This window comes from Lithobates pipiens, unplaced genomic scaffold (assembly GCF_037356315.1).
Source record: "Lithobates pipiens isolate NorthernLeopardFrog02 unplaced genomic scaffold, aLitPip1_a1.2 Scaffold_1, whole genome shotgun sequence".
In the NCBI taxonomy this organism is placed as follows: Eukaryota; Metazoa; Chordata; class Amphibia; order Anura; family Ranidae; genus Lithobates; species Lithobates pipiens.
In genome coordinates this window covers 138,247,517-138,259,154 of record NW_027507685.1, presented here as the reverse complement: position 1 = coordinate 138,259,154, position 11,638 = coordinate 138,247,517, and the positions used below count along the sequence as shown (strand labels likewise).

Genomic DNA, 11,638 nt, shown 5'->3' with positions numbered 1-11,638 from the left:
CTGGGAAACACATTTTGAGAGATAAATAGTGCATTTTATATACATCTGACCAAAATAAGGAGGAGAGAGGGACAGGGGGACATTGTTCCCAATCAAGGACAGTCCCCCCTAATCAGTGACAGTTGGGAGCTGTAGATTTATGTCACGTAATCCAGAGACCGCCCACAAATGTATTAAACTTTATACGTCTGACAGAACAGGCAGCAAATAAAGAGCTCATTCCTGTTTCCTCAAATAAAGCTGTTATAAAAAAAGGTATCATTTAAGATTCTGAAGAATCACATTCATGGAGGAAAGAGTGACAGGAAGATCCAGCTCTAGAAGAGGGACCGGGGAATCGGATAGAGCTGAGAACATTGCCCTGCCTGAGGGTAGGAACTTTTGTGAGGGGGGGGAACCTTATGAAACGGGCGCGAGGAAGGAAATCTCAGCCGGACCCATGGCAGAAATGGAGGGCTCGGCTACTGTGACTCTCCCCAGGGGCAAGAAGCCCATGGTGTGTGTGGAGTACCCGGGGCTGGTGCAGGATGTGGACAAGATGCTGCTCACCCTGGGCGGGGAGGAAGGGGTGTCCCGGGTGAGGCTGCTGGATGGGGGAAGTTATTTACTGCTGCACCGCCATTGTGCGCTGGATATCTGCAGAGCACATACGTTATATACTGTATACCTATAGTACTATGAGGGACACTATTGGGCATGTCTGCCTGGAAAACTGTATGGTGAAGTGTGTTTTGTATAGAGCAGGGAGGTTGTCCGTTTTTTTTGTATGCTGTATATGTATCATTCAGGAGATTTCCCTTTACTTCCTGTCTTGTCTTGTCCACACAACAGGAAGTGAGGGTGAATCCCCTATTAGTTGTCACCAGCCCAGATGTCCCCATTGGAAGATTTCCCCTCCGGTGACAACTGTAAAATGTTAGATCTCCCCTCACTTTCTATTCACACATGGAGAGGGTTAACTCCCAAGACACAAACATGGATAAATCTCTGACAGAGGTTCTGAGTTAAAGTTGATGTATAAACAAGCAAGGTAGAGAAGGATCTCTGAGCCTCTGGCTTCCATCATTTCTAAATCTTCGCCCCACGGCAAGCATGCAGTGAAATCCGAATTCCCAAACTATAGGGCATTTTTTGGGTCACAGAAGAGGAACGTATTGGTGTTTGTAGATGGGCAGAGAGAGCGAGATACGTAACCAGTTTAGGACGGGCCATAGTAATGCAGCGGGCAGTCAGTGCACTTACTACATTGTGTCAAGCTGCTGTCATTAGAGGAGAGCATTGGCTAAGGGCACAGAGTTGATCGGAGCGGCTCTGTGCCATGTGATGAACAATCCCAGCCATCAGCAGTGTAAATAGTGTAGTACATTGGTGAGTCCTTCCTCTCACCATAGAGGAGGGGAAGAACGAGGATTTATGAAGTTAATCCATTCACGAAAGTAGAACTAAAGGCGGTAATGCTTACCTGTGTTCCAGCTGTCAGACACTTGCAAGGGATCGCACATCTTCCTGGTGCTGGTCCTAAGCCATCTTGATTGGCCGGTGTGGGATGACATCACGCATACGCAGGCGTCCTGTCACAGACGCTCAAGGTTAAAGTGTTTTGAGTTACCAATGACATCTACTAATAATGGAAGACTTTTACTTGGCTTCAGTGGGGGTCTTTCAGAGCTATTTTATTTTTCAACTGCTTACATATCAGCATATTCATTTCCAAAAAAATGGTGATTCATATGGGGTATCTACCTTCTAAAAAAGGGATATTTTGGGGGGTTGTTTGTATTGCCCTGGCTTTTATATTTTATTTGTTTAATAACGGAAAGTAAGGAAACTGTTTCTTTTAATTAATTTTTATTTTAATTTTTTCAAAATGTTTGGTTCTTTTTTTCCATTTATACAAAGTTTCACCATGCAAGTAGGGATGCACAGAATGTTTTTTTTTTTTTGCTGCCGAAACCGATACCGAAAATAAATCTTCCTTGATCCCGAAAACCAATACAGAAAGTGACTGTTTTTAAAAATATTTTTGGACGGGTGATCTGTCTATCAAAGTGCCCGGACAAGGGGGAGGGGCTGTATGTGACAGCAGAGTGGAACACACAGCTATTGAAATGAAAGCTGTGATGTTCCCGGCGCTATAATGAAACAGGCGGCAGCGGCTCTCCTCTTTTCTGTGATCTAGGAAGCCCCCCTGATAGGCGGCACCGGGGGGGCGGAGCCCTGCCCCCACCCAGGCCCTGCAAAAGTTTTGGCGCCAGTATCGGCAGGAATTCTCTTTCTGCTTTTTGCTGAAAGGGCCATTTTCGGCCGATATGTTTCGGCGCATCCCTGCATGCAAGTCAAACTGATTTTGTTATGGGAGAGCTAGAAACCCTGTCAGGTTTTTATTGCTGCTGTCACAGGCATTTTAGCGCTAGAAATAGCACCTGAAAAGTGCCTCTCAGGCCACCTCAGTGTGAAAGTCCAAGTGCTCTCACACTGGGGCTGTGCGCTTTCAGGACAGAAAAAAAAAGTCCTGCAAACAGCATCTTTGGGGTGGTGAGGGAGCGGTGTATACACACCCCCACCCCGGCTTGTAGTTTAAATAAACTGCCACAGTGTTGTTGAGCGCTCTGGTAGTTTGTCTCTTCCTGTCAGTGTGTGTCTGCCTGTCCGTACGAGGTACGAGCAGACAGATACACTGAAAAGTCTGCAGGAGTCCTGCATGGCACCCACGATCTGTTGATTGCTGGAGCAATGCTTTCCATGCTTTCCAGGTTCCAAGTAAAATAAATAAATGCACTTTTTTTTTTACCTGCAAAAAAACGTGCATTTATTTCAATATTATTTATTTTATAAATGTTGAACTTACCTTTTAACCACTTCCCGACCGCCTCACGCCAATATACGTAGGCAGAAGGGCACATACAGGCAGAATCGCGTACCGTATGTTGCCCTTTAAGATGCGGCGGCGTGCCCATGGGAAGCTCTGAGTCCGGTCACGGGTCCCGCGGACTCGTTCACCGCGGGGATACCCGCGATCGCCTCACGGAGAGGAAGAACTGGGACATGCTAAAGCAAACGAGCATCTCCCTAGCAACAGTGACACTGATCTCTGCTCCCTGTGATTGGAGCAGAGATCATTGATGTGTAAAACACAGCCACGCCCCTAGGACACAATTAACCCCTATACTGCCAACCAGTGGTTAACCCCTTCATTGCCAGTGTCATTTACACAGGAATGGGTGCATTTGTATAGCACTGATCGCTGTATAAATGACTGGTCCCAAAAATGTCCAATGTGTCCGCCATAATGTCGCAATCGCAATAAAAATCGCTGATCGCCGCCATTTAAAAAAAAAAATATAGAAATAAAAAAGCCATAAAACTATCCCCTATTTTGTAAACGCTAAAACTTTTGAGCAAACCAATCAATCGCTTATTGCGATTTTATCAAAAATATGTATTGGCCTAAACTGAGGAAAAAAAGTATTTTTTTAAAATATATTTTTGGGGGATATTTATTATAGCAAAAAGTAAAAAATAATGCGTTTTTTTTTTTCAGAATTGTCATTCTATTTTTGTTTATAGTTCAAAAAATAAAAACCGCAGAGGTGATCAAATACTACCAAAAGAAAGCTCTATTTGTAGGGGGGAAAAAAAAGGATGTCAATTTTGTTTCAGAGCCATGTCACATGACCGCGCAATTGTTAGTTAAAGCGATGCAGTGCAGAATCGCAAAAAGTGCTCTGGTCAGGAAAGGGGGTAAATTCTTCTGGGGCTGAAGTGGTTAAAAACACCTTTACACACCATTCACACCTATGCAGTTTTGAGTGTTTCTGCAGTGCTTTTGCATATTTAGTTTACTCCGTTTTTGCCACGATTTGCGTTAATTTTCATTTTTTTATGCCTTTTTTTTTTTATTTTTTATTTTTTTGGGGAAAATTTGTTGTTGGGCAGATTAAAAACCACAAATCGCGGTAAAAACGCTCAACATTCTTTTCTGCAGCTTCTCTATTGAACACGCTTTCACTGCAAAGTGAAACTAGACTGTCTACTAATAAATCAGCCCCACTCTGTATCCTTTTTACATGTGTCCTGCCTGTTTTATCACTAATTGTATTTAGAATTTTAGTTTATGGGTGTTTTCTTGCGTTTCTTTTAGGTGTATGCTGATCCTGCGAAAAGGCTTGAGCTGTATTACAGGCCTAAGGACCCTTATTGTCATCCATTGTGTGCTAATCGGTTCCCCACCACCACTATGATCCTACGGGTGAAGATAAAAACTCGGAAGAAAAGGTCAGATGGAATGGAAACTGAAAGCCAAGCTTCAGAGCAAAAGGTTACTATGGAAATCATTGGTGTGGTGGGAACAGTCTATAAATTCCAAGGTACACATTGTCATTTCTTCCCTGAATGCTTTACTAGTCAGTCCACTGCCAGAATGTTTTATACTTTTATATGGAGTATGTTGAATGTCTGGGAGTTTCACAAGAGGAATTCAGAGAGAATTTCTCCAAAGAGGGGAAAATCCCCTTCTAGGCAGTTGTCACCTGTGTTTCGTCAGATTAGGCGACCGTCAGAATGTTTAACGGAAGTGACGTTTCGTCACCGCCATCTTGCTTTACCCCATACTCCTCCATAGTAAGAATACACTGAGAAGGGGGTGTTTCTTCACATATGGCGACCCCTCACATTTGGCTATCCGCTGGACTGCCCATGCATGACGCCACCATATGCATTCCAACACTGTGGCGATCCGCGATTGTGCAGAGTTTTGTGGCCGCACCCCTGAGTCCAAGTTCAAGCCCCACCATCCAAGTGGACGTAGAGTTAGATTATAATTATTCCGAGCGAAGCTAGTCCGTGCCCGAAGAGTGGAGAGCGTCCCTGTGGCAAAGTAGTGTCTTACAACAGTGTTGAAATGCATATGGTGTCACACGTGCGCACTCCAGTGGGTAGCAAAATGTGATGGGTAGTTGAATGTGACATGACAGGAGCAAGCGGACATCTTGTTACACCCACCGAAGTTTTGCATTTTAGACTTTGTTTACTGTTAAAAAAAAAGAGTTTATATAGTGAAATAGAGTACTTAAAACTCCATGTAAATGTTTGTTGAATTTTAAAAGCAGCAGTGTTCTGCCCGATTGGCAAACCTGTAAGATCAGTAGGCATCTAAATAGTCGGACTGAGTTCTAAGTACTGTATTTGACTATATAAACTCAGTTTACTGTTAAAAATAAGTGTAAAATGCAAAACTCCGGTGGGTGTAACAAGATGGCCACTTGCCCCCCTTCTCAGTGTATCTTTACTATGGAGAAGTGCAGGGTATAGCAAGATGGCACCATGAATCGTCACTTCCATTGCAAATTCTGACGGGTCACCTAATCTGATGAAACGCTGGCACAGGTACCCCCATTGGAAGATTTCAATTCGGTTCCTGTTCTGGTGACAACTCAAATCTTTTGGATTTATCTTTTTTCAGTTCTTGTGGCAATGGTTACAACGTCAAAGAGAGCAGGTAAATCTTCTCTGTGGGACTCCCAGGCAGCAGGTAAAACCTAACATTCATTATTCTGTCCCATACTGTCCTCAGACTCAGTATAGACAGGTGTGCAGCTAATGATGGTACTTTATAAAAGCCAAAAGAGTTGCTAATTTTTCCATATCTTATCAAAAGCATACAAGAAGAATTCTGAGCTTTTTATACACTTTTTTTAAAAGCAGAGCTACCTTAAAAAGTATTTCAGAGTGATAGGGGGAGTATGGTGGGGTCTGATTCCTGATTGGATGTTTAGCTCTGTGTGGGATTCTTTTAGAGAGATTTCCTTTCGTACTGAGCCTTAGCTCTTTAATCCCAGATTAAAGTGGAACTTTACTCAGAAAACAAAGTCCTGCTAGATCACTTCAAGCTGATCACTTTTGCAGGTATAGCTATGTAAAGTATTAATAATTATCTGTATAAAATCCAGTAATATGGTCCTTCGGATTTTTTCAGACGGATTTTGGCCCAAAAGTTGTCGGAAAATCCGATCGTTCAGAACGCGGTGACGTAGAACACGTACGACGGGCAAGTAGCCAATAGCTTTTTGTCTCGTAATTTATTCTGAGCCTGGGTGGCACTTTGCCGGAATTGTCTACACACGATCGGAATTTAACCACTTAAGCCACGGATAAATTTGCAGCCAAAGGACCAGGCCCCTTTTTGCGATTCGGCACTATATTGTTTTAACTGACAATTGGCATCCTTTTTTTTTTTTTTTTTTTTTTTTTTTTTCCTACACAAATAGAGCTTTCTTTTGGTGGTATTTGATCACCTCTGCAGTTTTTATTTTTTGTGCTATAAACAAAAATAGAGCGAATTTTGAAAAAAATGCAATATTTTTTACTTTTTGCTACAATAAATATCCCCAAAAAATATATAAAAAAACTTTTTTTTTCCCCTCAGTTTAGGCCGATACGTATTCTTCTACATATTTTTGGTAAAAAAAAAATCGCAATTAGCGACTATTGATTGGTTTGCGTCAAAGTTATAGCGTTTACAAAATAGGGTATTGTTTTTATAGCATTTTTATTAATATGTATTTTATTTTTACTAGTAATGGCGGCGATCAGCGATGTATTTATTTATTATTGTGACCGCTACATTAGGGAGGACACATCGGACATTTTTTACACATTTTAAGGACCATCGTCATTTATGCAGCAATCAGTGCTATTTAAATGCACTGATTCCTGTGTAAATTACACTGGCAGTGAAGGAGTTAACCACTAGGGGGCGGAGAGGGGTTAAGTGTGACGTGTGTGCTTTTAAAAATTTTTTTTTTACTGTTGGGGGGCGTGGCTTGGCATGTGACGTCACTGATCGTCTTTCCCTATAACGGGGAACAGACGATCGTGACTGCCACACTAGGAAGCGCGGGGAGAGGTTTCTTTACACATGCCTCTCCTCCTCGTTCTTCAGCTCTGTGACCCGATCACGGGACGCCAGCAGCGAGCGGGTCCCACGGCCATGGTCACGGAGATCAGGACCGGGTTGCGAGTGCGGCACCCACGGCTGGGCACTTAAAGAGCAACGTACCTGTATGTGGTTGTGCCCAGCCGTCCCATTCTGCTGACGGAAATGTGCAGTAGGTGGTCCTTACGTGGTTAAACAATCAGATTTTGTTGTTGGAAAAATTTCAGATCCTGCTCTCAAACTTTGTGTGTCGGAAATTCCGATGAAAAAAGTCAGATGGAGCCCACACACGATCGGATTCTCCGACGACAAGATCCGATCGCACATTTTCCATCGTAAAGTCCGACGGTGTGTACAGGGCATAACTCTGCTCTGCACATGCTCAGTTGCTCTCCATTTTTGGCTTTGTGCTGAAAATCGGAGCCACTAGAGGCCAATCTGCTTACGACCTAAAAAGTTACTGCTGCTCAGGGGCTCTGGGCTTCAGCAAAATGGCAGCCTCCGATGAGAAAAAACAGGAGCAATGCTGGAGGCAGTTTACAGCACATACTAATTTTGGTGTCATAATTATGAATGTGGAAAGAACATTTTGTATCCAGTTGTTATGGGTAAAGTTCCACTTTAATTTCCAGTTTTTCCTGTTTGCAGGCATGTCTGATTTCCAATATCTGGCATTTACCCAAAGCCCTGATGAATCCCGCTTCTCTCTGTATGATAAAGTCCTGCTGACAAAGCCTGAGAAAGAGGAGTTCTTCCATCAGGACCTGCCCCTATATATCCCACCGCCTATTTTTTCTAGATTGGATAACCCAGTGGATTATTTCTACAGACCAAACATCAACCACAGGTAGGCTTCAATTTCTAGTTGGTTTCTTTGTATGGTCCATCTCCGTAACTCTGTGTCAATGCTGATATTCATGATCTGAAAGCATGACTCCTACCAAAATAATTTCTAAGTTGTATGTAAAGTGGGGTAGGCTTTGTACTATGACAATCATACTTGTAGGCCAGTCTCCAGGCTTGAGCTTGTGGGTGGCTGTCCAAGGCTATGCAAATACTTGTGTAAAAAATGTGTTATTTGCATAGGATTTATGATATTGACATTATTTTTGATACAAATGAATGGCTTTGTTGCATGCTGCTAGGTACAAAATTAGCATTAGTAAAATTATTTGTATGCAACACATCCTTTCTATGAAGTATCTGGAAGCACGTACAGAAGAAAGTTTTTTTTTTTTTTTTTTTTTTGTTTTTTTTTTTTTCAAAAGCAGAGAGCGAGAGACAGACCAAAAAGTGTTACATTATTCTATAAAAGAAGGCATCTTTAGTATCTCTTAAGGCCTGGTTCACACCTATGTGTTTTTCAGTAACCTGGTTTTCTATGGGTCACATTCACATTTGTTAGTTTTCAACCGGTGCATTTATTAGAAAGGGTCGGGACTTTTTGCCTTCAGCAACTTGCATTTTTAGTTCCATAGACTTTAATGGAAATGCATCAGAAACGTATATAAAAAATGCAGTGTTAGTGCTGGATTCTCCTGCATGACAACAGATACCTCCCAAAATGCATTAAAAACCAATGTGCAAAAAAAAAAAAAGTACGGAAAATGAAAAACACATACTGACCTAGGTGGATGTAGCATTGGACTGCTGTTTCATCTGTCCCCTGCCGTCTCTAAAACTGAGTGAACAAAGACTACTAATCCCTCAGCTCTGGGTGAGCAGTTACTGCCAGTTGCCGACTCACTGCTCTGCCACTCCAGCGCTCACTGGAGTGCTGGGCTGTGGAGGGGGTGGGAGAGGCTGGCTCAGGCTCTCAGCAGCATGCTGAGAGGGAGAGCCAACTGCTGGTCTAGGCATCTGGGTGGATCCCAACATTAGTCAGGATCTCTCCAGAGTCTGGTCTGGTTGAGGGATGTCAGCTGACAGTGGGCTTTATCCTGCTGTCTTCTGAATATGGGTCAGAGGCGTGCAGAACTAAGTGCACTCCTGTCATGACCAGCAGAAGGAGGGCCAAAAGCATTTTGGCCTTACTTATCCTTTAATTGTCAAAGTTGCTTATTACAGTGCCTTGAAAAAGTATTCATACCCCTTGAACTTTTGTCATGTTACAACTGAAAATGTAAATGGGATTTTAAGTGATAGACCAACACAAAGTGGCACATAATTGTGAAGTGGAAGTAAAATGATAAATGGTTTTAATTTTATTTTACAAATAAACATGTGAAAAGTGTGGTGTGCATTTGTATTCAGCTTCAATAGTCAATACTTTGTAGAACCACCTTTTCACTGCAATTACAGCTGCAAGTCTTTTTGGGTATGTCTCTACCAGCTTTGCACATCTAGAGAGTGACATTTTTGCCCATTCTTCTTTGTAAAATAGCTCAAGCTCTGTCAAATTGGATGGAGGGCTTCTGTGTACAGCAATTTGCACAGATTCTCAATTGGATTTAGGTCTGGACTTTGACTGGGCCATTCTAACACATGAATATGATTTGATCTAAACCAAGGATATGCAGTTAGCGTACCATCATGCCTCTGCCTCTGGGTATCATGCTTTTGGCTGTCAGTCTTGCTATGCCTCATGGGACGTGTAGTTCTGCAACAGCTGGAGGTCCGCTAATTGCATACCCCTGATCTAAACCATTCCATTGTAGCTCTGGCTGTATGTTTAGGATTGTTGTCTTGCTGGAAGGTTAACCTCCTCCCCAGTCTCAAGTCTTTTGCACACTAACAGGTTTTCGTCTAAGATTGCCCTGTATTTGGCTTCATCCATCTACCCATCAACTCTGACCAGCTTCATTGTCCCTGCTAAAGAAAAGCAACCCCACAACAGTATGCTGCCACCACCATGTTTCACGGTGGGGGTGATGTGCCGTGTTACTTTTCCGCCACACATAGCGTTTTGCTTTTAGGCCAAAAAGTTTAAATTTTGGTCTCATCTGACCAGAGCACCTTCTTCCACATGTTTGCTGTGTCCCCCACATTACTTCTCGCAAACTGAAAACTGGACTTTATGGCTTTCTTTCAAAAATGGCCTTCTTCTTGCTACTCTTCCATAAAGGCCAGGTTTGTGGAGTACACAATGAATAGTTGTCTTGTGGACAGATTCTCCTACCTGAGCTGTGGATCTCTGCAGCTCCTCCAGAGTTACCAAGTTACCTTGGCTGCTTCTCCGATTTAATGCTCTCCTTACCCGGCCTGTCAGTTTAGGTAGACGGCCATGTCTTGGTAGGTTCTCAGTTGTGTCATACTCTCCATTTTCGGATGATGGATTGAACAATGCTTCTTAAGATGTTCAAAGCTTGGGATGGTTTTTATGTAACCGAACCCTGCTTTAAACTTCTCCATAACTTTATCCCTGATCTGTCTGGTGTGTTCCTTGGCCATCATGATGCTGTTTGTTCACTAAGGTTCTCTAACAAACCTCTGAGGGCTTCACAGAACAGCTGTATTTATCCTGAGATTTAATTACAGGTGGACTATTACTAATTACTATTTACTAATTAGGTGACTTCTAGTTAGGGGTAAAAAATGCACACCACACTTTTCACATATTTATTTGTAAAAAAAGAATTGAGAACCATTTATCATTTTCTTTCCACTTAACAATTATGTGCCACTTTGTGGTGTTTTATCACATAAAAACCAATTTTATGTTTTTGCTTGTAACGTGACAAAAAGTGGAAAATTTCAAGGGGTGTGAATACTTTCTGAAGGTACTGTATGTGGTATCGAGCCTTCTTAGAAAGCTTACTCATCTAATAGGATACCTAGTGGCTTCCTTACTATAACTCTGTATGCAGAGAGCCATGTGTCAGCCAACAGGTGGATCAGGAAAAAAAAAAGGACATTTCAATTGTTGAGGATTCCAGACAGCAAAAGAAAGGAGAGAACTGAAAGATTAGATAAGATTTGTGACTCACTTGATTCTATAGGGTAATTTTAGTGGTGATAACTTTATTTTTAAATGTAAACTTTATGGGCATTTCATCCCAAATATCTAAACCATGTCTCTCAGGCTCAGCTATGAGAGATGGACCATCCAGCTTTGCAGAATGCATAGAACATTAAGACTTTGGTCACACCGAATCCGACTTGACTTCAATCGCAATCTAATTTCAAAGCTGCTTGTCGGTGCCACTTTAGGTGTGACTTGGCTGACATCTGTGCGATTTCTATGCAAGTCGCACTCAAAATCAGCAAAAATAGTGTAGGGTGCATCTTGTCATGCGATTTGGACCTGTCAAATCCTATTACAAGTTGTACCGGTGTGACCAGGGGCTAATAATCTGATAATGGTGTCAGCCAGTGCTGATATAAAGCATTTCAAGCATTCTATATAAATATGATATGGAAGGTTGCTTTTATGTTGCCTTCCCTGGTTCCTCTGTCCCCCTTTATTAACATTTTAAGGATATTTGTAAATGAAACCTTTTCCATTTGACATCCAGTGATGTCATGAATATGTCTCCTGTGCTTCTCTATGCAATGTAGGTAGATTATGTCTGGTGGTGGGGGAGAAGGGGCAATGTAACGTGGTGCTGTACACATAGCTTCCCCTGAAAACATCTCAGAACATCATAGTGCCTCTGTACTCTGTCAAAAGCCCTCAGCCTTGATGCAAGCAGCTGGCCGGCTCTTGGGAGGAGTTGTGCAAATATCAAAATGCCTTGATGGGTTGATGTTGGTATGAAGACTTGG

The 11,638-nt window shown here is 42.3% G+C and overlaps 1 protein-coding gene across 1 annotated transcript in view; it reads left to right on the top strand.

Moving 5' to 3' along the window:
- Nucleotides 1–416: 416 nt before the first annotated feature.
- GTF3C5 (general transcription factor IIIC subunit 5) overlaps nucleotides 417–11,638 on the top strand; it is a 52,829-nt gene continuing 41,607 nt past the window's right edge. Inside the window, exons 1-3 of the mRNA XM_077477554.1 lie at nucleotides 417–577; nucleotides 4,142–4,367; nucleotides 7,583–7,781. Of these exons, the coding sequence (XP_077333680.1) occupies nucleotides 440–577; nucleotides 4,142–4,367; nucleotides 7,583–7,781 (563 nt within the window). The 5' untranslated portion in view covers nucleotides 417–439. The remainder of the gene's footprint in view (nucleotides 578–4,141; nucleotides 4,368–7,582; nucleotides 7,782–11,638) is intronic.